At 38.7% G+C, this 27,673-nt stretch overlaps 2 protein-coding genes across 2 annotated transcripts in view; one reads left to right on the top strand and one right to left on the bottom strand.

The window, feature by feature from the left end:
* Nucleotides 1–5,949: 5,949 nt before the first annotated feature.
* LOC149302578 (protein Abitram-like) lies at nt 5,950–18,818 on the top strand. The gene is made up of 7 exons (XM_089482243.1): nt 5,950–6,000; nt 14,911–14,986; nt 16,543–16,594; nt 17,123–17,252; nt 17,447–17,523; nt 18,164–18,233; nt 18,672–18,818. The coding sequence occupies exons 1-7, from the start codon at nt 5,950–5,952 to the stop codon at nt 18,816–18,818; spliced, it is 603 nt and encodes a 200-aa protein (XP_089338369.1).
* A 3,905-nt stretch (nt 18,819–22,723) lies between these two features.
* CTNNAL1 (catenin alpha like 1) overlaps nt 22,724–27,673 on the bottom strand; it is a 103,183-nt gene continuing 98,233 nt past the window's right edge. Inside the window, exons 15-19 of the mRNA XM_089482275.1 lie at nt 27,150–27,198; nt 26,578–26,634; nt 25,974–26,093; nt 24,198–24,281; nt 22,724–22,888 (exon numbers count right to left, since the gene is read on the bottom strand). Coding sequence (XP_089338401.1) covers nt 22,724–22,888; nt 24,198–24,281; nt 25,974–26,093; nt 26,578–26,634; nt 27,150–27,198 — 475 coding nt within the window. The remainder of the gene's footprint in view (nt 22,889–24,197; nt 24,282–25,973; nt 26,094–26,577; nt 26,635–27,149; nt 27,199–27,673) is intronic.

Genomic DNA, 27,673 nt, shown 5'->3' with positions numbered 1-27,673 from the left:
GGTTAAATTGCATTGGCCGGCTTCGAAGATACCCGAAATGGCACATGAGGGGAAGAATTACCAGATTTGGAAAAAATGGCTTTGAAATAGCAAAACGCTACCTGTACTTTTTGCCCCATAATGTGTAGAAAAAAGCAAAAAAACATAAAAACATTGGGTATTTCTAAACTCAGGACAAATAGTAGAATCTATTTAGCAGGTTTTTTCATTACCTTTTATAGATGAGTAAAATATTTTTCAACTAAAAGTTAGAAACAGTCATTTTTTTCTAAATTTTTCACCATATTTTATACTTTTTTTAATAGTAAATAATATGATACAATCAAAACAATGTCATCTTAAGAAAGCCCTTCTTGTCCTGAAAAAAACAATATATAATGTGTATGGGTTCAGTAAACGGGAAAGAAGAAAATTACAGCTAAACACGAGCAGCGCAGAAATGGTAAAACGGCCATTGTCACGAAAGGTACAAAAAGTAAAATCAGCCTTTGTCACGAAGGCGTTAAATTTAAAATGTATTTAACTATTTCTGTTGTAGCTCCTTTCTCCCTTTGCTCTTTCAAGCTATATACATTGAGATCCCTTCGCCTTTTCTGGGGGTGGATGAATTGCTGGAGTAACCCTTCTCCACCAGTTTGTGAGAGTGAGTATGTGTAGGTGTACATTGTTATTGCGAGTATATGTGTGTCTTACTGTATGGAGTTAAAAAGTGCTTATGTAAATGTGTTAACAAGTGAGCATGTGGAGTTAGAAATTGTAAGTCTATGCTGCTAGGTTATAAGTATATATGTTATTGTATTGTGTTAGCATGAGTGTGTGTTTGTATTTGATGTTAGAATGTGTTAGTGTACGGTGACAGAATGAGTGTGTGCTGTTAGCGTCGGGGATGAGCCTAGGGTTAGTAGTGTGAGGGAGCGAACAGAAGGAGATAGTTTGTGTATGTATACGTAACTGTATGGAGTCAAAGTAAGTGGTTGGTGCTAGAGTGAGTTTGCGTATTAGTATGTGTGCATGTTTTAGTTTTGCATTTATAGAGAGGATTCTGATGCATTTTGGATGAAAAAAGTTAATTATAAGGTAACACTCAGCCATCATATGCATTAAATAGTGTTCTAAACCATTTGTAAATAAGAAAAACTACATCAGCTTTGCGGGTTATTCTGGAGTTCTAGATTCCTGTGCACATAATTTATTTAACAATTGTGCCTTGCCTGTAATATGATGTATTTTAAAATAATGTAACACACTTCTCATATATTTATTTGAATTCAATGTTGTGTTGGTGTTTTTATTGTTACAACGTTGCTCTGTGTAGTGTCCTCAGTTTGCCTCACAATTTGCTTAGTTTATTCTAGTTTATTTATCTTGGAGCCGCTCCAGCTATGTAGTGTATGACCCAAGGTGCCCTTTGCAGTGGGATTTATCCATGCGGGTGTCAGGCAGTTTAAAAGCAGCATTCAAACATCTACCTATTTGTAACCACATTTTAATTAATAGTTTCATCAAATCGTAAAATAAAATACAATTCAACAGTTTATTGGTCTGCGCCGTAATATAAGTCAAGTAAAAAAAAGAAAAAGAAAAAAAGACTCAAGAGAGAAAAAAGAGCAACTGCTGCAATACTACCAGTTGGTAGTATGCTCTAAATACCAAAAAGAAGAATATACAAAATCTATAAATTCTGGTGTATGCGCTAGCTCCAAAACAAATAAACAGGTTACAGAGTATAAAAATATATTTAATAGATGCTTATTGCATCAATATTTAAAATACATAATTGAACATATAAAAATCAATTGATATAATATACAATTTGCAAAACAAATGTACAAATGCCAGTGACCTGACGCTTTCACCCTCAAGGGGCTTCTTCAGAGGATTTTTAAAGCTGGTTTAATATAGACACTGTAACCTTTAAGGCCTGTTTTGCAGAGTATAAGCAGTGTAGTGTGGCTGGATTCAGTATAGTGCAGCTTGATTTAATCCAAAACTGTGTATATCCCTCACCAGGTTCAATTCTATTTTAAAAGTGAGGTCTACCGGCTACCCAGATTGTAGAGTTATCAAAGAGATGCGCTCATGTTGAAGCTTCTATTAAATATATTTTTATACTCTGTAACCTATTCGGCATGACAAAAAGAATTCTGCTCCTAATTCAAGATGTTACAAGTGTTACAATTACAAAATATGTTTGCCATTCTAGACAAAGATATTCTAGGATTGCAGGTCCAGGGACCCTCAGCCCAGTGGAGGCTCCTCCATAGGAGCACATGCACACGTGAACTCCCAAGCGCAAAAGGGAAAAAAAAAATAGCAAAATTCATCAAAAATCCATTTTAATCTAAATTAGATTAAAATTGATTTTTGATAAATTTAGCAAATTTATTTGTGCGATTGGGGGAGGAGCTCCCAGCCATCAGCTCCCAGCCACCACACTCCCCGGCCATCCCGGAGTCTCCCTGCCCTCCCCAGTGTCTGACTGCAATCCTGCAGTCACTCTAATGATTGGCCCCGCCCCTTTCTGTATAGCGTCCACACTGCTCAGCAACAACAGTGAGTATAAAATTAATATTTGGGCTGCTGAAAGTTTGGGGAGGTGGGGGTTAATTTAAGGGCAGTTATGTTAATGGGGTGTTTAGGGTTAACTTAGGGGCAGTTATGATTGATGGGGTCTTTAGGGTTAATTTAGGGGCAGTTATGATTGATGGGGTCTTTAGGGTTAATTTAGGGGCAGTTATGGTTAATGAGGTCTTTAGGGTTAATTTAGGGGCAGTTATGGTTGATGGGGTGTTTAGGGTTAATTTAGGGGCAGTTATGGTTGATGGGGTCTTTAGGGTCAATTTAGTAGCAGTTATGGTTGATGGAGTCTTTAGGGTTAATTTAGGGGCAGTTATGGTTGATGGTGTCTTTAGGGTTAATTTAGAGGCAGTTATGGTTGATGGGGTCTTTAGGGTTAATTTAGGGGCAGTTATGGTTGATGGAGTCTTTAGGGTTAATTAAGGGGCAGTTACGGTTGATGGGGTCTTTAGGGTTAATTTAGGGAAATGTATTTTAACCTGTACATTACATCGTAAATGTACATTTCATTTTCAAAATGTATACATTGTGAACCCCCATGGGAATTACCCACCAGCCGCAACTGCCTCAGCCCCAGTCTAGTGTTCCCAAAGGTTCCGCGATGGACTCCAGCTCAATGGGTCAGTTGGACTTTGATTCCCCTTGTAATTGTCTCATATACACTATGGAGGTTTGTGAGTAGCAGAATTTTATAGTACTGTATCATTCCCCTGTGCCACAGAGGACGCACAGTGCGATGAAGAGGACTTACATGGACCCATGCAAGGAAATTACCTGGAGCAGGCTAGTAATACTGCTCTTGGCATAAGTACATAAGTATCCCATTATGGTCAAAAAGACATAGAAAAAACTATGTAAAGGAAAGACTGCTAAACATGCAGATCTTGATTATGAATACATCGTATCTAATATCCTCTAATTCTAACATGGTTCGGAAAACAATGTATAAGAATACCTTGGTACAATGACCCTTAACCCGTTATATGGATGGAGGCTAAACCACCTTGACTATGCACTCTCAGCACGTTATCAGTATCCTGTATTTAACGGGGCTATGCATGCAAAGAAACAAATTAAGCTATCTGGGGACACTAACCCATTAGCAGAGGCAGAATGAGCATCGGTAATATGCAGATGGTCTTCAGTGGTTAATGTCATATGAGGAAGGTGCCTTAGGCATACATTGACCACATCAGCCATATTTTGAGGCACCTATACATGTTGCTGACCAGCACAGTTCATCAATGTGTACAGAAGGGAATCAGTTACCCAGTTATACATCCCACACGCTACAGGGCTGCACCTTACATATGCTGGTCAGCAGTGTGTAGAATATATATGTTCCAAAAAACATGGCTGATGTGGTCACTCAACTAGGACTATTTAGTTTTGCTCTCAGTAACATACTTTAATATTCTCAATAAATTTCAATAAATAGGGCTTCTTATTGACCTATTTGTGCATTGTGCATTGCAAATAAATTATTGAAAGTGATTAAGTAATCTTTCACAATTTCTCACGATTCATTTACCATAAACACAGCTGTAAAATTACATTTATATTTCGAAAGTAATTAAGTCACGTAAAACATATAATACAATTAAAGTCATTGTTCAGTTTAAATTTACCTATATAATTAAATGTGTAGTTATGTTGCTTTGAGTTTGAGTTGACTTGTAGGTATTTATAGAGCAAAAATTATGTAGAAATAACTGGTGCTTTCTCCCTATTTTAGAATTTTCAGAATGTAAAAACTGAACTGTTTTAAAATAAACAAAAATATAAATTTTTCAACGGCCAATTTTCTTATTAACTCTAATGATTTTTTGCAGTATTGCGTGGGCTGGAAAGGAATTTGCCAATTAGTTCCAGGCATTGAACATTGAAAGTGATAATAATTATTGTACATGTTCATACTAAGCTGCTTTTAATTTGCACACACCAGTGCGTTCTAATGTAAAAATTCCCATTTTCTTACAGTGATAACTATGAAGTTATATTAAAATAAGTTCCACTTTTATAACTTTTTCCTGGCTTTACTCCATGGTGTAATTGTGTTTCTGTAGGTTAATCCAAGTAATAGAAAAGAAGAATAATAGAACAGAAGATTCTCAGCCGCATTACAGGGATTGATGGGGTTTTTTTCCCTAGAGAAGATTACCCATACTTTGTACAATAAAACTATTCCCCCCCAGCTTGTATTTATTGCACCAAATAGGAAGAATAATTAGTGGGGGCGAATAATTATATAAATCCTAGGAACAGGACAATAATATCAGCGCTCCCATTATATGGGTTTATTGCTCTATGAGCTCTATTACACATTATATTAAGTATACAAAGTTTATTGAGATTACAAAACAATACATTCAAAAATTAAAATGGATTTGCCATCCTTTAAAACAAAGTTAATCATCCAGAATTGAGTCATTAGTAATTATCTAAAAAAGATATGGTAGCTTCACTATTAATCCAGGCACTGTGCACCTCCTAAAATGCAACAAATGTAAGTCATTTTAAAATCATATCAATGGGTGACATAAAAAGAAAATAAAAAAGCGCTGTGTAAATTGTTGGCGCTATATAAATAAAAGATAATAATAATAATAATAATTAATAAAATAAAAAATTTGATCCTGACTATACTCTTGTGTGGCTTTTACATGTATGACAACTATGAGACCACTGCAAGATGTGACATGAATGGACCCTTTGTACCCGTTAAGAGCTTATCATGTGAAACTAAAAAGTTGAAACAAGTGAACTTTCTGGCTTTAGGCTTAGCAGGAAAAGCTTCTTAATGTGCGAGATCAAAGGGAATGTAATAGCGGTTGAGACATTTGTAATACTAGATTACTTAATGCATCAACCTTTCAATTGTTCTTCATAAAATGTAACGTTATAATGAATGCAAGTAAAAATAATGTTTCTCACAAATTATATACTGCCTCGCATTTGTGAGCCTTATATACAGGAAATGGACACCTGTATGCATCTCAATTCAACAGAATCTTTATGGTAGAATATTTCATGGCCCTTTTTAAAATCTGATATTATGGCTTTATATACAAATGATGTATTTAGGCAAAAACTAGGATATTTTCTGGAGGAATGAGTGTTATGTTTGTTTTATAGGGTGGATCACAGGCTCTCCTTTCATATATTTGAGTAGCAGATCCTACTACATGTTTCCCCATTAGCCCATGGACAATGGTTTAAAGGCCAAAATATGGATAATTTAACACATATGATAGCTGGCAGGTCCCTTTAAATTCATACGGGGTCTGCCTTGCAAATGCATAGGGGGATTCTGCAGAAAACCCTGAGCCTAGGGACAGAGCAGATAACAAGAGGTTACTTTTTATAGGCATTATGTACAGTGAAGGTGGTAAAGCTCTGGAATTCTCTAGCTCAGGAGATAAGGTACTTTAGGTAACAACGACTGATTTTCTTTTTTTTTTTTTATTAAACAAAGAAGGGCATTCATGGTATATACTTTAGTTTATAAAATGCTTTATCCAGGGGTCAAATTTACTTTTCATGAAGGTAACTTTATAGGGAAAAGCCGTGTTTGATGACGATTACCTTTTCTCTGGATCTTAGCAATGCTGTATTAGTAATATCTTTGAAAGGTTAAAGTTGATGTCTTCTTTTAACTATGTAACTTTGAAATCAGTTTGTTCCAGTTTTGGTTTTACTATTGTGGTAGATCTCCTGTTGTAACTCAAAACAAGCTTTTGAAAAATAAAAAAATGTCCCAAAACAAAAAAACTAAAAACAGAGAGATTAGAAAAACCGTGTGGACCTGAAAAAAATCGAAAGATTGTTATAGTACCTAGAGATAAGTGCAATTTTTGCCATAATATGTACCTTATTCTCTAATGAATTGGTTGCGCTTGTCATGCTTGTCATAAAGGGTAGTCATTAGATACCACATAATTATTGTCATGCCCCATTAACCATCTCCGTGAAGAAGGGATGGACTGTCTCTTTATAATGAATAGGTCTCTGGGTTGACCCAGTACGAACTGTGATATGATATATTTAACTTATTTTCAAGATCACAATTTAGTGAATACAAAAGTAGGCTACCAATTACAGTATGTGTGCTGATTTCTGTTTGTTGCGTGTTCTCCAAATAAAGTAGGCATGGGCGTACAACAGATAATGAAATATCTGAGTGAAAGTGTAGCCAGTTGATTTCAGAACGGATGTTGTATTGAAAATGCAAATGTTCACTTATTGCTTTTCCCTAATTATCATGGCGTGGTTTCCAACCTGTTGCACCTCTACTTCTTAGGATGGTTCTAAAGGGTTTTGTTTTTAGGGGTAATTTGGGGGTAAAAGGCTAACATTGTAAGTACACTGCCCTCACTTGCTTGCATTTGAACATACTACATGGGTTTCATACACAGTAGGCAGTTTTTGGTAGGTTTTGTGTCATGAAACTCATTCTGGCACATGGAGCACCTTCTGCTTATGCTCCAAGCAGGAAGTGCCCATGGAACAAACCACTTAAGGCAGAGGGAGATGGAATGTATTCCCAATAATTTTACCTAACTTGTCCCGCAAGCTTCTAATCACACTTTGATACACAGGGGTCAGCCAGCTCATATCTCAATTTTGCAATTGAGTTAAATACCACTGTATGGTGGATCCAATATGATTTCAATATTGAAATACAAACCAATTCTCTCAAATATTTATTATATTCATGGTCTCAGGCATACAAGGCAATTATTATTTGTTCCTAAGTAATAAAACCTAATTTTGTTATGCACCATAACATTAGTCTCTATGCAAATAAAGGATTTTTTTGTAGATCTAGCATTTTAAATGATTTGTGATGTGCTGACGATGTATAGCAAGGCTGCGTTATCCATGTCACCACAGGGAATGCATAGTCAGAGGATAATAAATTGTCAAGAAGCCCTGTGGTTTTCATGCACCATTAATGTAGTTCAGAGAATTATTAGCCCGGTACTACTGCGATAGACAGGGAATTTGATTAAAAAGATTTACACTGTAGAGTTTCTACATTAGTTTGGATTGCAAAATAGAAAGACAGAAATTGGCCTATCTAGTCTTCCCATCTTTCTACCTGCTGTGAGACCTCAAAACCTGGTCCTTGGTCTAATCTTTTGTTCAGGACACACTTATTAAGTACGGTAAATAGAAGACTTACGTAAAGGCAGTCTACATAAAACATTCAAAGTCGGGTGTAAATAAAACTCTGCATTTATTAATTCAATTAAGAACAAAATAAGTGGTAAGGCTGGATGCAGTGACAGGATGAGCCATACCATTTAACTACTACTTCTGCTTAAGCAAAAGTTTCTTGAGTGAGTTGCACTTAGTACTAGGTCTAAGTCATTTGCCATATTAATGTTGAATACTGATCACTTCTTGAGACAATTCTTAGTAAGACTATCACTATCATATACACTTGGACTCGTGAAAAGCAGGAATTCCATAGTAGCCTTACATTCTACTGACATACTGCTCATGCTTGTATAGAGAGTCATTGTTGACATCAGTGCTGCACAGTAGTAGTTTTTCCGAAGCGCTTCCAGGTATGGTTAGGACACAGATAAGAAGCAAATTGAAAGACAGGAGATTGCAGGGCCAAAGGTAGTGACAGAGGGCCGAGAGGCAATTTGGCTGGTGTTGGAAGACCAGATACTGGGACAAAGGGGGGAATGAAGTGGGAGACAATCATGTGAGACAAGATGCTAACCATACTGGGTAAAGGTGAGTGTTGACCTGGCAGGCACATGGGAGAAGAATAGTGGTGGTTTATATAAAAGGTCAAGGACAAGGAGGGGTTGATGTTTGTAAGAATTGGACAAATGTGGAGAGTGTCAAGGCATACTGAAAATGCTCAATTTGAAGGTGCCACCATCTTTGAAGTCCCATGACTCTTTCAGCTTTTATATGTGATTTTGTGAATGCATTGCTAATAGACATATGGTTCCCATATTGGGATCAATGCTTTGTTGAGTCGTTTAGGCATTGCTATTGTTTTAAAATAACTTCTGCTTTAAAGTAGATGTGTCGCTTTCCACAAATCTTACAGCTCTATACACTAAAAAATCCATATACCTGAGTTTACAGATTAAAATAAATATATTATTCATTCCTCCCCATTGCTTACCTATTGGTAAGTTGCTAATTGTTGGTGATTCGTTCAAAGTCCTTGTAAGGAACCAGTGAGAAGAAGGGAATGACTGTCAGAACAGGAAATTGATCGTATAATATTGGCTCTGCCTCATCGAGACACAGATCTTGTCTTCCATGCGGTGAACTTTTAAGCCTTAGTAAATCGATTACAGTGACCGTCAAACAAGAAAGCACAAGCTATAGGTTGTTTTAATGAATTGATTTAGTTATGCCAAAGGCTGTAATGGGAATATTCCCTCTTTACACAAAAGAATGAAGTTCAAGTCCATAAATAATTCTATGTTATCAAAGATAACTATAATTCATAAAAAAGACTACTTTTAAGTTTGGCAAAGAACAATGTAGTATTAAAAGAACTTCTCACAGAAACGTACAAAATGATGACACTAATTAGATGGCCAGTTGAAATGAACGCATGAATTGTTGTTATGGATGTCTGTGATTACAGAGCTGAACTTCATACACAGCTCCAGGCTGCAGACTGTTAATATTAGCTTGACACATGAGCCTATAAGTAAGAAAGAAATTAATGTGGCCAACCAACTGGGTAATTAGAAAGACAGCTGAATAGCTAATCTTGCACAACATCACCTTCAGGCATCTGGTTTAGAAAAGTACTATAAAAAGGAGAAACTATGTAATAAATGGCAAGAACATACTACCTAATATCCTATATTGCCCCAATCGCCAATAAAAAGCATATTAAAGTACATTGTGAGTACTTCGCAGGAGAGGGCTGGCAGCTTCTGGACCAGGGGCAGGCCCATTGGCCCCTTGTACCCCTCACATATGCACACATATTTACATGCACATTTAGACAAACACATTCTCAAGCTAACACACACACCCTCATACTAACACATACTCCATCTCACACACACTTACACATACATGCTCACACACTTACACATGCACACTCATGCTAACACACTGTCATGGCTGCGGGCAGAGCCGGCCTTAGGCGTTGTGGCGCCCTGTGCGGACTACTCCTCTGGCGCCCCCCCTCACTACCCCCCCTCTCTGCCCCTTCAAACTACCCGCCCTCTCTGCCCCTTCAAACTACCCCCCCATGCCCCTTCAAACTATCCCTTCAAACTACACCCCCCCTCTGCCCCTTCAAACTACACCCCCCCTCTGCCCCTTCAAACTACGCCCCCCTCTCTGCCCCTTCAAACTACACCCCCCCTCTGCCCCTTCAAACTACACCCCCCCTCTGCCCCTTAAAACTACACCCCCCCCTCTGCCCCTTAAAACTACACCCCCCCCTGCCCCTTCAAACTACACCCCCCCTGCCCCTTCAAACTACACCCCCCCCTCTGCCCCTTCAAACTACACCCCACCCTCTGCCCCTTCAAACTACACCCCCCCCTCTGCCCCTTAAAACTACACCCCCCCTGCCCCTTCAAACTACACCCCCCCCTGCCCCTTCAAACTACACCCCCCCCCTGCCCCTTCAAACTACACCCCCCCCCCTGCCCCTTCAAACTACACCCCCCCTGCCCCTTCAAACTACACCCCCCCCTCTGCCCCTTCAAACTACACCCCACCCTCTGCCCCTTCAAACTACACCCCCCCCACTTACCTTGTTGCCGGCATTTCATGTTGAGAGCTGGAATAGTCCGGCCCTCAACATGAGATGCCGGCACAGTGACGGAGTCACGGAGAGTAAGGGGTGCCGAGCGGTTGCCGAGAACTTCACGAGCAACCGCTCGGCGCCCCTGACCAGGACTTAGATTTAAGCATCGGTTTTTTTTTAAAACTTTATTTAACATGAATGATGTTAAATAAAGTTTAAAAAAAAAACACAAAAAAAAAAACCGATGCTTTAATCTAAGTCCCGGTCAGGCGCCCCTGCAACCATGGCGCCCTGTGCGGTCGCACAGGTCGCACACCCCTAAGGCCGGCCCTGGCTGCGGGTACAGGGTAAGGTGGGAGTCTCTGCGCAGGGACCAGATTGGGCAAAGGTCCTTGCAGGGAACAGGCAGGTGTAGGCACCAATTACAAGAACAGGACTGACAGCAGCCTGGAGAATTGGCAGATGTCACCAGATGGGCTGGGGAACTGTGAGATGACAAACAGAGTCAGATGGGATTGGAGTCAGGCTAGCCAAGGTCATACACAAAAGGCTCTTAATTACCTGACGGGACAGAGGTTTGACACAAACCTGACACACTTGACAGGGACATGTGGGGAACAGGAATCCCAGTGGCCACCTCCTGATGGTGACACTGGTAGGTGCATTGTCTGACATGCTTAGAGTTGCTGGTTCAAGTACCATGGTTCCTGACACACTTATACATACATACTCGCTCACTCCCTCCCTCACCTGCAGCTCCCTCCCTCACCTTTTACCACAGGTCATGCAGCATATTATGATGACCCTGCTGTGTTCCTGTCTCCCTGAACGGTCCAAAATTGTTTACAATGGGCTGCTCCGATTTTGGCATTTGCCTGGTAAGCAAATTTACACATTCCACACAAACATCCCTCTCATCCACAGAGGTCACACTATTACACATACCACTGTCAGCCACATAGCTCAAACTCTACCCACATACCGCTCCCAGAGATCCCACTTTATCACGCACTAGTCTCAGCCATACACACCACTTTCTGCCACATAGATCAAACTCTTATCACATACAATGTCAGCCACAGAGACCACATTTAATCTGAAACACCACTGCCAGGCCAGCCCCACAGAACACAATCAACCAAACCACTCTTGGTCACACATAATGTTTCAAATATTTACACAATTACATGCAATTTTGAAAACTGGATTTGCAGAAAAATGATTATTTTTGACAGTTTAAGGCAGGGGTCCTCAAAACTTTTAAACAGGGGGCCAGTTCACGGTCCCTCAGACCGTTGGAGGGCCGGACTATAGTTAAAAAAAAAAACTATGAACAAATACCTATGCACACTGCATATATCTTATTTTGAAGTGAAGAAACAAAACGGGAATAAATACAATATTTAAAATGAAGAACAAGCAAAGTTAAATCAACAAATATACCCTCCCCCCTACCCACTATATATCCCCCCACCCACTATATACCCGCTCCCCCCTACCCACTATATAATCTCTCCCCCCTACCCACTATATATCCTCTCCCCCCTTACCCACTATATGTCCTCTCCCCCCTTACCCACTATATATACTCTCCCCCCTTACCCACTATATATACTCTCCCCCCTTACCCACTATATATACTCTCCCTCCTTACCCATTATATATCCTCTCCCCCCTTACCCATTATATATCCTCTCCCCCCTTACCCATTATATATCCTCTCCCCCCTTACCCATTATATACCCTCTCCCCCCTAGCCATTATATACCCTCTCCCCCCTACCCACTATATATCCCCCCCCCTCACCTTGAAGTCCAGCGACGGGAGCACGATGCTTCTTTCTTCCTGCACCGCTCGCTGGTGCCCGCTGCTTCACTGCTGAGCGCCGTAATATGACGTCATATTTCGGCGCCCAGCAGTGAAGCAGCGGGCACCAGCGAGCGGCTTTTAAAGGCTGTCTTCTTTTTTTTGATGCGGGGGAGAACGAGGGGCGCCGAGCGGTTGCTAGGCGCCCCTCTCTCTCCTCCGCATCAGTGTTTAAAAGCCGCTTGCTGGTGCCGGCTGTTTCACTGCTGAGCGCCGCAATATGCCGGCATATTGCGGCGCTCGGTTGCTCCCGGCGGTCCCCGCGTTTTTAAAGTAAACGCGTGCTGCAGGGACTTCACAGAGGCATCCTTGTGTTCCGAAAGCATCTTTCGGAACACATGGATGTCCTGAGGCAAAAACACCCGGCGGGCCGGGTAAATGCGCTCCGCAGGCCGCATGTGGCCCACGGGCCGTAGTTTGAGGATCCCTGGTTTAAGCTAATATATTTATGTATTGTTCACCCTGTTCTTATCAAGATGGTCTCATTATAAAGTTGGTGTTTGGTGTACAATTAAGCAGATTCTTACTTGTTCAAGCCTAAGACTGTGTCTGCGTCTGTGATTTGCGGACAAGGGACTCTTCATCGTGGAGTGTAACTACTTTGTTAATGGAAATCTGGAGTATATACTGAGGGGACCATAGGAGATCGCTGGAACTGTTTACAGCAGAGACCATCCATCTCTACAGGGTCCGTCACACTATAATTATCTGGCTATAGGGAGATGACCCCTATCTTTTTCACCCAAAGATGGCAACCCTATACCGACAGTAGGTGTGGCTGTGGCAGGTGGTAGTGTTAGATCAATTGGTTACTTGATTGGCTTCCCAGAAGTAATGACTACTATGAGGGTTTTGTGAAGGACTACAAACAAGGGGAGAGTCTGAAAAATTGAGGTAGGTAGTTCCTTAGGAGGAGGACAGGTGAAGACCATCAGATGAGCTGAGGGACTGATTAGGTGTGTATTTGTAAGGAATAGAGTAGAATAGAGGCGATGTACATGGAGGAATAGAGTAGAATAGAGGCGATGTACATGGAGGAATAGAGTAGAATAGAGGCGATGTACATGGAGGAATAGAGTCGATGAGGATCAAGATTCAAAATTGAATTCTAAAGCGTAGAGGCAGCCAGTGAAGAGATTCAAGAGAAAAAACAGAGTTGAAATAATCATGTGCAGGAAGGAGCTAATGCGAACAGAGTTTTTATGACATAGGTGGTAGGGTTGCTATGATCCTGTATCTGACTGGCCTGCCCACCAACCGGTTGCCAGATGAGTAGCCTAGCCTGACCACCTCTATATAAAGCCAGTTGTTTTGCAGGGAGAAGGTTGTATTAAGTGAGTTTAGTCTTCCTGCTGACCTCTGAAGCATGGCTTCTGAAACTGAATGTTTTAACTCCTTAAGGACCCAGACTTTAAATTTATATATGTATTATATTTACAAAAAAAACCCATTGTATTCACAGTTTCAAAATGTATAGAAATGATGTACAGTATACATGTCCCTCCTTTCTATGAGATCAGAATGTTTAACAGTACCACAATGTTCTACAATCCTAAAAGACGCAAAAATGAAATATAACACACCGCAGAAATGTGTTTAGAAATCAAACTGTATAATTACAAATGACTATCCTACTCAGTTGCGTGCGTGGAATCTGCTGTTGTGAATGCGCAGCTAGCTTCCAGGCTTTATTTATGTTGAATCTTCTTCCTGTAGTGGCTTGGCCCCTCCCACAGGCTGTGTAAAGGAACACGTGCTCCCGTCTGCTGATGCTGATAACCTGGCTTTGGGGAGAGGAAGTTGCTGGTCCGGTTGGAGCTGACTGTAAGCTATCTGAGCCGTCTATAAAAATGTGTTCTGTTCCAAAATAATGAAATCGGGTTGTTTCTTCTGGTTTCGATTAGTTGGGGCTTTACCCCCCCCTTTTTTTATTTATCAATCATAACTGTTTTGTGATACAACATAAGATACACAGGTGATCATAAAACACACAACAAACAAACAAACAAGACAGCAGTGCTGCTGATTGCAAATAGTGTAATAGCATGACAGTAATATTTTTATTTTGGAGTAAAATGGCCAGATTAACCATTTGTATGGTTTTCATATACTGACTGCTTGGGACCTTATTGTATGCTGATGTGGAATATGGTGGCGTGATATAAATCAATAAATAATAATAGTGGAATTTTAGTTTAGTTATACTATAAAGGAAAGACGATGTTAATAGTTAAAGAAAGTGTAAAATACCGTGATACCCTTCTGGTTTCTGTGCAGTAAGTCACCATGCGCTAATTATAATAACCTTGCATGTTGATGACATAGGCGATGATGCATTAAGGACGCAAACCTTTCATTTGGCATTATGAGCGGACTGAACCTGTTAAATGGACGGTCACAGCCAGACGAAACACAATAAACACTTGTATACGCAGATTCCCTGCTTTCTCTTTAAACAATATTTTTCGGATAAACGTTGCGTGGATTGCAGGGAAACTGGGATCAGAAAAGCATCCATAAAAAGTGCTTTATAAGGGTGTTTTAGGATGAAATATTAGTGGGGGGGGGCATGGTTTGACTGCCGCCTTCATGTAAATCACACATTTCTTCTGGGAGGGTTTTGCTATTTATTTTGTTTTATGATGGCTAATTTTAATGTCCAAGCAAATGTGTTGTAGTAATATTAGAAAATCTATTTTTTTTTCTCTTAGATGGCAGAAGATTGTCACGAACACAAGGAGTTCCCGTCTGTTGTAGATCGTTATTTTACTCGATGGTACAAACCAGGTACTCACAGATGCAATTTTTTTTATTTCTCCAATCAGTTTATTATTTTTTTTTCCCCAAAAGCTGAATGGGGGAAAGGTTACAGAAGGCAAAAGAGGGTCCAACCTGATGCAGCTGTAGTTGAAAAAGCAAAGGAGTAGAGTATGGGACGAACAGGAAGGAATACTCCCAGAAGAAGGTATTGGTGACCCACTGGTTCCATTCATGAGTCGTTCAACGTAGACTGCGTCTGGAGGGCAGCGGCAATCATTTGTAACCAATAGAACCAGGATCTATTATAACTTTCTACCTGTCTTGAGTTCTCATGGCCAATTCTTCCATAGTCTTAGTGGATTCCACCCTCCCCAACCATTCCCTAAAATATAGAGACACAGTGGCTCCCCAATAATAGACTTTTTATGCTGCTAAGGTGGCTAAGGAGGGAGTTTATCTGTAACCCTATGAAGTAGAGCATGAATCCTGGACCAGAAAATGTTTTCAATGTTAAGAGTTAAAACATTTGAGAACAAAGTTCTGTCTTTTCTGCTTCTTTAAATCATTTTCAGTCCTAGCTCTAAATTTTTCAAAGCCTGGCTGAATTTAGCATCTTATCTAGTCTTCACACTCCCACGATAAAAATGTATTGAACGTTTTGAAAATGTTATATATCCTCATGGACATAAGGATGTGGGAACATAATGTCTATAAAATCCGAGTTAACAAATCTATCAGATGTGTTTAAAGTAAATAAATGCGTCCGTTGGTAATGTACTAGAGCAGTGCATCCGTCAATTCCGATAGATTAGTCGTCCTCCGAGTAATGCTATGCTTCATAAACCGACATGATGTTTTACAACGCGTAAGTATCAAGAGAATGGAGACTTGTGCTTAGATAAAATCCAATCGTAAAGTGTCTCGGCTAATAAATTAGACAAAAGGGAGTTGAAAGTCATTTTAAGTGCTTTGTACATAGTTTATCTCAAAACTTAACTTTTATAGCAAACCTACTTCAATTTTAAAGGGGGGGATGATAATGAACCCTATAAAGACATATATTAAAGTTCCTGCTTAACTTTGCCTTGTTGTTCAGTTGTAGTGTCCAGAAGAAATACCTCTTCCACAATGCAGCCATCTGAAGTTCCTCTTCTTCTTTCCACGAGCAATGTGGCTGCTACATAGAGAGTATTTGCCTCTTTTTTCCCTCTGACAAATCAACACCGGCAGAAAAAAAAAGCCGTGATGTTGCTTAAGTGAAGAATAAGATGAACTCTGGAAGGCTGCATTTATTTTTGACATTGTGTTAATATAGCATTCATGAAAATTCTCCTTTGAAACCATCTTGGGCCATGTTCAGTAAGCAGATGATTCTGTTGAGTGACAGTTTACTGCTTTGTGTGTACAATGGAAACAAGATACATTAAAGAGCGTACATTGCTGTTGGATTTAATCTGTATATCATAATATGACGCCATGATAATCTGTGTAGTATGAAAACCATGACAAAATTAACTCCATTACTTAGAGCGTTGACTGGTTTATTAACGCTATAATTGTACTTTATATTTTTGTCATTTCAGACGTGAAAGGCAAAGCTTGTGAAGACCATTGTATACTGCAGCATTCAAACAGGTGAGCGTTTGCTATGAAAGTAAACACTACATACATACCGTTTGTGGACAGTGGTTATAGTCCTCAAAATTACAATGCCATGTCACATCTTTATAATGAAGCTTGCTGAGTTTGTAACCAAATTGTATTTTTATACCGTCCTATGTCAAAGATATGCTTGTTTAAATTATAAAGTTGTTGACTTCTCCCCCTAAACCTTTATTCTTCTCTCTCGTGACATTCTGTCATTAATTGCAGTTTGGCTAATTACCGGTAATGGCTTAGCATGTTTGCCTAGTAGGTTGGAATGAGATATCTATGCTAGTATGCCTGCATGACACAACTAATACGAGGTCACTTAGCTATTTTTTTAAATTGTACTTTACATGACAAATATGTTAATTATTCAAAACAACACGGATTAGCACTTTTTCCCAGGGAGCGTGGAAAAAGCTACTATATATTTGCCACGTGTCTGGCAATGGTTACAAGGATGTGAAAAGATCTTATTTTATGTGCTTGATTTTTCTTCGTTTCTTCACTCGGCAGAATCTGTGTAATAACGCTGGCAGAATGTCACCCGCTTATTCAAGACGGTAAAACTATTCAGAGTATCAGTTACCAAATCAGTGCCAATTGCAGCAGGCTGCAGAACAAAGTGTCTGGAAAATCCAAAAGGGTGAGGTATTCAGCAGTGTATTAACGCTCGATGTAAAAGATACGAGCACGGCAGATCCACCCCCGCCTGCAGTCGGGGGTCTCCCACGTTCCCTTCATAAATGTCAAGCGGTCCAACGTACATGTATGTGTGTTCACTAACAACCTTAATGATTGTCGCATTCACTTTATTTTTTATTTGGTGTTGTATTTTAGGGTGCCCGGTTCCTTACAGAATTTGCTCCGTTATGTAGAATATCCTCTTCTGATGGTGAAGAATATACTATTTACAGGTGAGGATTACTTTACCCCTACTCCTCAGATTTCTGGTGTGTATGGATATGTGTATAAACCGAGGTTTATACTGTTGAAAGCTCGTCCTTAAAATAGAATATTGGTCCAATAAAAATATATTTTATATTGCAGAACTAATTTCTTTTTTTTTTTTTAAATTATATGCAATTTCATCATTCATCCAAAAACTACTTAACATGAATCAACTGTGTATAAAATCTTTGTATTCAGGGCTCATTTCCAGCAACATTAGTTAATTTTGTTTTCCTCCATAAAAGCCCTATTTAGTTAATGAAAAGTAACATTTTTAATGAATGTGCTTCAACATGTGAACCGTTAAAAGGGCACAAAGCACATGAATTTGGTAACATTTCTTGAAAGTTTTCTCACTGCAGTTTTATACAGGGTCCGATCAGTCCTTATTGTAGGGAAGGTCAATGGGGTTGGCCCATCTACAATGCACATAGTTAAAAATATTCATGTTTGCCTGCAACCTGGTTTAGTAATTACACATCTTTAAAGAAGATTAAAACAGTTGTCCAGTTCTCATTTGTGGCGTCGCCAGACTTTCTGCTCAGTGATAAGGTATACTAAAGCGAATATGCAGCGGCCTGTTACATATGCTGTTTTATTTCATAGTTGCATTAGGGGCCGGCTATTGGAAGTAAATGAAAATATTCTACAAAACCCAGGATTATTGAAAGAAAAGGTAATTTATAACATTTGGCGTGTTTTTAGATGCCTGCATGTCCAGCATCCTAATTTAGACTGTTTATACTGTTAGAAAGAGGAGAGCGAACACATGTTCTTATTGGTTGATCTTCAGCATGAAGTTCTATTGGCTCTTCAACTTCATAGACCTCTTACGTCTGTCTGACCTATAACCGGTTAAGGAAATTGTAAAATTTTGCACGTCTGGAAATCTACCATGAAATATAGACTTTGGGTGCAAAACAGGGTGTAAAATACAATTTGTGTGGCAGAATAGCTTAATCCATCTCACGACCTGCAATGTACTATAGTCTCTGTCTTCATCCATTAAGGGACTGAGTGGCGGGTAGAGGTTCTGTCCTGTGAGTACCTTTTTAGTATTAATATTTAAGGTTTTTTGCTTTTGTTTTTCTCTCACTTTCTCTCTCACTTAAAGCCATCCACAGAAGGTTATATCGCAGTTGTCCTACCAAAATTTGAAGAGAGCAAAACTGTTACAGATGGTCTTCTTTCCCAAAAGGAATATGAAGAAATTGTTTTGAGGAGAACACAAACAATATCAGACAATGCTAAAAATGTATAATGTTTTGTTTTTAGCTTAGGCACAGTGTACATTGTAAGATAACATGAAAACAATAATGTTCTTGGTGTATAATTCCTCTTTTTATGTAATACATGGCACAACAAAACTCCAATCTTCTACTTCCGCCTTTTTATGAAAGGTCCAAGGCTGACTTTATAGCCCGTAGTAAAAGATGTTGGCTAGAAGGAGAGACAAAGACCCAACAATGTAAAGGACATATCAGCTTTAAGAAGTATGGAGCATGTATGTGTAGCTGTAAGTATAGAGTCGGTCCATCAGTGGAGCCTTCAGGAGGAGAAAAGGGTCAATGCTAAATCTGATCCGCTCATGCTAAGGTTCTTGCTGCTCTAATTGCGGTTCTAAAGCAGGTACGTGGCAGAATTTGCTTACTGCCCCAGCAAATGTCCTGAATAGATATTTTTCTTGTAAATCTTTTAGATTGCCAATAGGCAAGCTATCAAATCCTGAGGAATATTTCCTTTTCATTCGTGGCCAGCGTATGTTTAGTAGCAGCTCTTGCTATAATTGTTTTCAAATTGTTTCTGGAACAAATAAGATGCTTTGTACTCTTATGAACATAAAATAAATAAAAAGCAGATGAAGTCATTGTCACCCGTATCCATTTGTAGTCAATTTTTAATGGAACGTTGCAAATATTACCAAACTAGTTAAAGACTTGCAGAGATTTTGTATGTAGGATGTTATAACTCTTATACCCTTCTAGCTGAAGATTTTTCAGGTTCAATATGTTTGTACTTATACAGAGTCCAGTAAGCGGTAGCTCTTGCTGAGGCACATCATTTACTGATAATGTTCACTTCTTCAGTTCTTCCAGTAACCAGGGCACGCACCAGGTTCAGATAAAAAGCTGAAAAAGGTTTAACTAAATGATCCACTTAACTGTTCTTTGCTACTTTTGCATGGCACTATACATTCAGTATTTGCCGCTTCTATTTTTGCATATTTGTTACTTATATGTTGCAGATCATTGAACTAATTAATTTTAAATACACAAATATAACCCGAATAAACTCAAGATGCAGTTTAACTGTGGATTTCATGTATACAAGCAGAAAAAGCTATTCAACTTTACCTGACGCTATTTAAAAAAAAAAAAAAAGAATTCCCCTTAGTTACTAAATCAACCAATTAACCAAATTGAATCGATACTTGAGTTTAATTTCGCTAGCTGCACCCAGGCATGATTACTGGCAGCCCTGTTGAATCTAAACATCAATTAAGTAGAACCTGTTTTTGCAAAGTTATTAACTCTTTACTTTCAATAAATTAAATGATCATTTAACCTCGTAAGGGCAGGGCTTTTTTTTGTACCCTTCGCTACCGCTGTTACAGTGCCTTGCAAAAGTATTTACCCCTCTGCATTTTTCCTTTTTTTTTTTATTTATTTTTTTTACCATTACACAAAATTGGTGAAGGAAATAAAAATAAATATTTTGCATCTTCAAAGTGGTAGGCATGTTGTGTAAACCAAATGATATAAACAAATCTGAACAAATTTTAATTCCAGGTTGTAATGCAACAAAATAGGAAGAATGCCAAGGAGGTAAATACTTAAAGGCACTGTAACATCTTTTGCTGGGCTTGCGCTTAGCGTTTTTTTTTCTTCTCTCCCGTTTAGTGTACCCACACAAGTTATGTATATTTCTGTTCAGAACAAGAGGGGCTTTCTTTAGCTACCATTTTTGATCATCTAATTTTGTATAAAAAGAAACATGGTGAAAAATTGAAAAAAGCACTATTTGAAAAATATTTTACTCCTCTGCAAAAGCTAATAAAAAAAAAAACCTGCTTAATTGATTCTGTTTAGAAATACCCACAGTTGTAGGGCAATAGGTACAAGTAGCGTTTTTCCTTTTCTGGTAATCCTGCCCCATGTCCTATTGGGACATTTTTTAAGCTAGCTGATTCAATTTGCCCCCATCAAACCATATATTTTTGAAAACTAGACACCCCAGGGTGGTATTTTAACCCTTTTCACACACTAATTCTACAACCAGCCTTTGACAAGGTAAAGTGGTATAAAAACAATTTCTCCCACACAAATTGCACTTCAGGTATGAATGCATAGCTCCTGATATGTCACAGCCAAACTCCACAATATGTGTTCAGCAACATACCCTGAGTATGGTGATACCTGGGTTTGTTTGGAGGCTAAGACCACATTTACCACCTGGTCACCCCCCCCCCCCTCCATATGTCCTATTTGGGACCTCTTTGAACCCGGCCAATTCAATTTAACCCATCAAACCATATATTATGGAAAACTAGACATCAGAGTATTTCAAATGCTAGTATTTTAACTTCTTCCATGCCAGGAGTTTTTGGAAGATAGTGCTAATTTTAGCACTTGCTCATTAAAAAAAAATATTTTGACTTTTTGTTGGAACTGGGATGGTTCCCCTGACGGTGACATCACTGCATAATCTTTAATTGTTAAATTTTTATTTTATTGTATAGTTTACTAATCACATTGATTCTAAGGCTGGGCTTCATTGACTATCATGGCTGAATGCAGTACTTTTTGATCGCCTCCTAAGCTCTTTTAAATCAGGTGTCTGCTGCCATATTCACATCCCAAGGAGGGGTCACACGGGGCCCTGTTGCAGTTTCAGGTGTTGTTGAATGCCTCAACATCGGGGCATTAGAGCAGCACTGTTTTAGCTTATTTAATGCTATGACGTGCCAGGCACATCACCAGTCATTAAAAAGCTGCATTTTGTGTTTACTCACATTGTCTTTGTCTTATGTCAAAATTAGTTGGATGATTTCAATGTGACAAATAAGCAAAAATAGAAAAAATGGAGCAAATACTTTCACAGCACTAAATCTTAAGTTACATATCTAAATTTTTATTAACTAACAGGAACTTCTAAATACACAGATAAGCCAAGTATTTTGTACCAAAAAAGAGGCGAATTTGAAACCATTAAGATTCATTACAATTTTATTTTAAAAATAGAATCTTACATTGTAAATGTTAATGTAAAAAAACCAACATTTTCATGAAACTTAAATATGGTATACATTCTGAGAAAATATTTTTGACATGCATCTCAAAACCTATGAATAAGAGAAAGTTATTAGTGAAATCAGCAAATCTACAGGCGTGACAACATTAAAAACTTTAAGAAGTCTACAATGCTTTCATTGTGGCCAGCATACCCAGCAGCTAAGGTTTCCAAAAATAACAATGACCAACCTTAAGTCACAGTGATCCGTTTTTTTTTTTTTAATCTAATCAAACTAAATCTGAAAATAGTTCTCTCTGAGGAAGTTGCCTCCAATAATTTTAAAGATTCCAGCAGCAAATTTACAATAAAACACATATTTTGCTCAAATTGTCAAAAAAGTGGCAGAGGTGCAAGTTGTGACGAAAGTGTGCTGTTTTCTTTGTGAACAAGGACAGCTGATTAGGACTTCGGCCCAGCAATCATTGCCCTGATACAGGTAAACAGATACATTACGTGTGATAAAGCAAAACCCAGCAAGGATGACAAATGTTGGTAGTAGTTTGAAACATATCAAATGGACACCATATTCTGCATATTACAATAATACAAACCATAGCAGCATCTTTGGGATAAAAGGTTAACAATAAGACATTCACAACAGAGATTTTGATTGAGCATTAAAATTGTAATAATCGAGAACAAAAACATTCACCGTTGGTTTAACTCGACATACAAATCTGCAATAAGTACAGTGGTAACAAATAGGATGATGAGAAAAAGTACAACAAATATTCAGATGTCAACTTCTATTGTCCCATTTTCCCCTGCTCTTTGCAGAACCTGCCCTGCCTGTCATTAATATGCACTAAGTTTAGGCATTTGAACTCCAGTGCCCATCTGATGCCCTGTGGGTTATAAATATATATATGTAAACTACTTGCTTTCCAAAAACGTCAGATTAGCTACATGATGTTCCAAAGACTTTACTCCGAACGCTTCTACGGATTTTCCATCTAGGCTGTCTTCATGCGTGACATTCTGTATCTTATTTTCCCTCCATAGCTGTGGGCTCCGATAACATCCATTACCTGCTTTGCACTGGAGAATAATAATAATAAAAAAAGAAACAAAAGCTACTCATCTCCTTACATCACATGGGGATTGATTATTTCAGATACAACTATTACAAAGCAAAGTAGAAAAGTAGCTTTATTGTAATAAATGATGGGCTATAGAATACCAACTGCTCTTAATGTAAGTAGGTTTGGTGGATGATGATAAATAATAGAATTGCTACGATTTACACTTTTTATGTGTGCATTTAAATATGCCAAATCCCTTACTTTAAAAGCAATAGTATTATTTTACTGATATAATAGGAATAGTATCCTATTAAAATTTTTGAAATGTTTTGCCTATGGTGAAATACATGCAAACCTTTTAGTTCTGACAAAATGCTAAAACTTACATTGGAAATTTCCTTTTAAAAGTTACATTGGTTATCAATTTTAGACGACTCAGGGCCGGCCCGACAATGGAGCCCCTTTTTTTTTTTTTTTTAAAGCGAAAGAGAGAGAAAGGGGCACCGAGTGGTTTTCGCTTACCAAGCTGTCAGTACCCGCCCGGCGCACCTCTCTCTCTCCTCTGCGGCGAGATTACCTCATTTCTGGCACTCAGCATTACAAGCCGGCACCGAGACCGAACAGATAATAGGGAAGATAATAGGGAGGGATGGAGGGAGGGAGAGGAAGGGTAAATAATGGGGGGGGGGGCGGCAGGGACGGAGGGAGAGGAAGGGTAGATAAGGGGGGGGGGTGTAATTTGCCTTGGGCCGGCCCTGAGAAGACTTTATACTTGTCCTGATCAGCAGCCTCCGTTTTTTTTTATTGCTTAGGACTGGGTGTCCCTAGGCAGTGTTCCCTCTAAGCTGTGCGCTTGTGCGCGCACACATAGCTTTTTTAGAGAGCGCACATGTCCAAAAATTGTGCGCACAACAGTTTTTCCCCAAAAAAAGAAAAAAATTATATTTTTTTTGAAACTTTATGCGGCGCGGATAATGTGCGCACAACATTTTTGCTCTGTGAAACTTTTTGCACAAGAGAAATTTTCTGCGCACGCCAACTAAGAAAAATTAGATGGAACATTGGCCCTAGGCATCGGATAATTCAATGACATTTGATTTAATTATATGGCACCTATATGTTTTCTTTGATAGATGTTTGATAGATTTCCTCAGCAAGCTGGAGGTGACAAATTCCTGTAGTTTTAGGAACAGATATTACCCTAACCTAACTTGTAATATATTTTTTTAAGCGTGGAAAGGAAAAATTAACGCATTATCTTTTCAAGGGCAAACACATTACGCAGATTGGATACATTTAGATTATTAAAGCAATTAAATGCTTACCTTCCGTAGCAGCTTGCAGCAGATTGGAAGAACTTGGGATATAATCATCATGATAGCTTTTGATTTCTGAATACATGCATCAACCTATGCATTTTAAATGGGAAAAGAAAGACAATATTCTATTAATGCATAAAAGTGAACTGAGGTGTGCTAACAATAATGTTAGGTAATTGCTAAATCAATGGATTTACGAATAAGGTCAACAATCCACCAAGTGCCTTTTGCACCGCCACCAAAAAATACGAATGAAGCCTTTCAATGATCTAAATCAGCTCCGTCAGGAGTAAATGCCAAAAATGTCTTGACCAAATGATACATCTGTCAGTACACAGTAGGAGTGAGTAGGGTCTATATTTGGGATTTCCTAGGAAAATTTTATTTTTTTCCCATCACTACAAGTTTTTATTTTTAATAAAAGTTGTTTTATTTATATTCTTTTTATTAAGTTTGTATATATTACAACTATTTAATTCCACCTAGTGGTCTAATGGGAGTATAGACCTGGCTTGGTGTTACTAGACTGTCCAGAAGAGACTACTAGAAGTTGGGAGAACCATTACCGGCCCTGCCTCTGCTAAGCAGGCAATAGAGAGGCACGGGGGGCTCAATTACCTAAGTGTAGAAATTCCACCTGAAATCAGCCCCTGGCATTGCATCCAGCCAATGTAAAAGATTCTAATACATTTTTTAACCTCAATTAAGAAATGGACCATATATAATTATTGGTATAGGCAATAGTCAAAGATATGTAATCATTGTTCATAAATAAATGATTATTAAGATATAGTAATATGTTTCAATGATAGGCTTCAAGGTTTCCTTGACCTTAAAATATGGAATGAAGGATTTGCTGAACAGGCATTCTATAGATAGGATAGAAGCTTGCTAATGCATGGTATAGTTGTAACTCTAAAAGGGCATTACAGTATACGTACAGCCACCACCTAAAATAGGGTTTCGACGTGTAAAGATCTTAGTGAGCATGTTTACCCAATTAGGTGAAGACCAATAGACTGACAAGACTGACATCATTATTCAAACCGTGTATATAAGTTAAGGCCTTGGAGAAGCATAGGAGGAGAGGTAGAGGGGAGATGTACTTGCCTTCCACGGACTCTTCACGTCCCAACACTCCCTCCCTCCATCCTCAGGAATGCATAGGACAGATGTCATGAACTAAATTCCTCTCCAAGGTTTTGTAAGACTTGTTTTATATTATTTTTGTTATCTAATTTTTATATTCTTCTATTTTTGTTCGTATTAAATGTTTTACCTTTGTTTGCATCTAAGTGACTCTGCCTATTTTTGACGCACATACATTTATATGTGATCCAATTATTTGAAGTTTGTATTGGCCGTATACATTTTATTACAGCCAACTAGCCACCATTATTTAAATAACAGACCAAAAACAATTTGTATTTGGGATTATAAAACTAAGAACAGCATTGGAAGAATGGGAACATTTGTGGCATGCTACTCTACTATTGCAAGGTAGGGGTCAGTATTTCACCTGCAAGTAAACTGTTCTTAGAAATATTCAGTTCTACTAGTAAACACACGAGAAGACAAATGTAACCGTGTGCATCACATTGCAGACACATTTACCGTGCAAGTGATTGAATTATTAATTTGGTAAAGTGATTTATTCTGGGGTACTAGGTATGATGATGACTATGAAGTCCAGTGGTCTTTCATGTTAAGGTAAACTTGCATGCCTTCGTATTTTAAAAATGTTAACAATTCTGCAAATTTATATCATCAACATTTGAATACCTTGGTAAAAGTGGCAGCTTTTCCCTGAACGGGCGTCCTGGCTGTCATCTGCAGCTGCTGGCTCAGAGGAACGAGCTTTTCAATTTCCAACAGAAGCAAAGGCTTGTCGTCATCTTCAAGCTGGGGCACAAATTGCAGAGATTTCACAAGCGTGTGCAGGGAAACTGCAGGGAGCTTAGTGGTGTTGGCTCTTGTCTATGGTAGACAAGTAACACTGAATTGTCTCTTCTTTTAACCCATGATATCCGTGAACATGCACTAATGGTGAGTAGTAGCAATAGTATGATTTTCACCCCTTTTTTTCTTCCAAAAAGACATTTTGTAGCAGCACATACAAATGGGGGCTATGTATAAAGAGCAATTCTGGTAGTTTCTGGAATTTTCGCACCAGGGCCCTGTGGCTTCCAGTTACGCCCCTGTCAACGCTAGTATATCATACATGATTAGGAGAGTGCTACATCCCCATACCTGGGCTCCGGCTAACCAGAGCCTTCCCTTGCGGGACGAGGCCAGGACTGCCCCCGCTGACGGCAGCGGGAAACACACCCATTTAAAGGGTGTGTGCTTGGTGTGTTAACACAGAATATTTATTATTATATTTTACCTGATTTGAAAATGCATGGAGTACCGAAGACAGCTTCAAACCAGCAGCAGCAAAAACCTGAAGGGAGAAAATACATGCTATGTATGACTGGAAGAAGTACTAGCATCATTGTGAGTAAGGGGTATTTTGAGGTCTATTCACCTCAGCAGGTGCATTAAAAAAATAAAAAGGGATTTTGCAGCAGCAAACTCGCACTAAATTTCCCCAATGGGGATTAATTTACACGCAAGTTCCATGTAATCCAACTCACAAATTTCCCCAAGCATTTTCAGAGGAATGCAGAGTAAAAATCCCCCAACCCAAACTCATAAACACGTTTTAGTATTCAAACAATAAAGTGGGTCCCTTGCTATGTGGGAGCAAGGCAGTCTATGCTATTCCTCCATGATTCCCAGTTGTTCATTAAAAAGAAGAGGTGCTGGGCTATGACATCACAACTTTAAATACGGAATCACTTATAAAACAGTTTGGTGAATTATACAGGTTTCAAGCCAGAGATTGCTTAAAATGAAACGACTTTAGAACTGTAGAATACTGCTATGATGATAGTGTTTCAGGAAAACCCAGCTTACCTCAGCTTGTTGAAATAAATCTTGAGTGGTCTTGAGCAACCCCTCACCCCTAAGGAGAAAACATGTCAACAGCATTTATTTGATCCTTGGATGAAGGTATACGCTAAGTGTCAAGGCAACATTTATTTTTAACCTTAACAAATTATTCGTTAGTTTTTAAAGTATTCACTGCATAATAAAATGGTGTGTTTGAGATCAAATAAAACACATCAAAAAACAAACAAATATTTGGCAGGGATTCCAGGATAGATGACTATAAATGACTCTTCATAGGTATATGCAAATATGCTTTCGGTTATTTAAGCTTGTACCACACCTCAAGGGCTGACACATGAATATAATGGATATATAACCTCTTCCTTCTAGATAGGAATAAATACAGCTTGGGGAAGATATTTGTGTTGTAGCAACATGATCACCACTGCAAGCAGATAATGAGGACATAACAAACAAAGGCCATCCAACTCTTGTTTGGCTATTTTAACATAAGGACTAAAATGACATCATTAGAAAAAGCACCGGTG

This window comes from Sceloporus occidentalis, unplaced genomic scaffold (genome assembly GCF_023333645.1).
Source record: "Sceloporus occidentalis isolate IW3139 unplaced genomic scaffold, rSceOcc1.0.p SCAF_18, whole genome shotgun sequence".
In the NCBI taxonomy this organism is placed as follows: Eukaryota; Metazoa; Chordata; class Lepidosauria; order Squamata; family Phrynosomatidae; genus Sceloporus; species Sceloporus occidentalis.
Note: the sequence above shows the minus strand (reverse complement) of the source record. Positions and strands in the feature narration are given on the sequence as shown.

Bases quoted from the DNA above. Each gene is read 5' to 3' on its own strand.
- LOC149302578 (XM_089482243.1), top strand. From the start codon at position 5,950: ATGTACAGTGAAGGTGGTAAAGCTCTGGAATTCTCTAGCTCAGGAGAT. The intron at 16,595-17,122 runs GTGAGCGTTTGC...TTCACTCGGCAG, and splicing joins ATACTGCAGCATTCAAACAG to AATCTGTGTAATAACGCTGG. The intron at 17,253-17,446 runs GTGAGGTATTCA...GTTGTATTTTAG, and splicing joins TGTCTGGAAAATCCAAAAGG to GGTGCCCGGTTCCTTACAGA.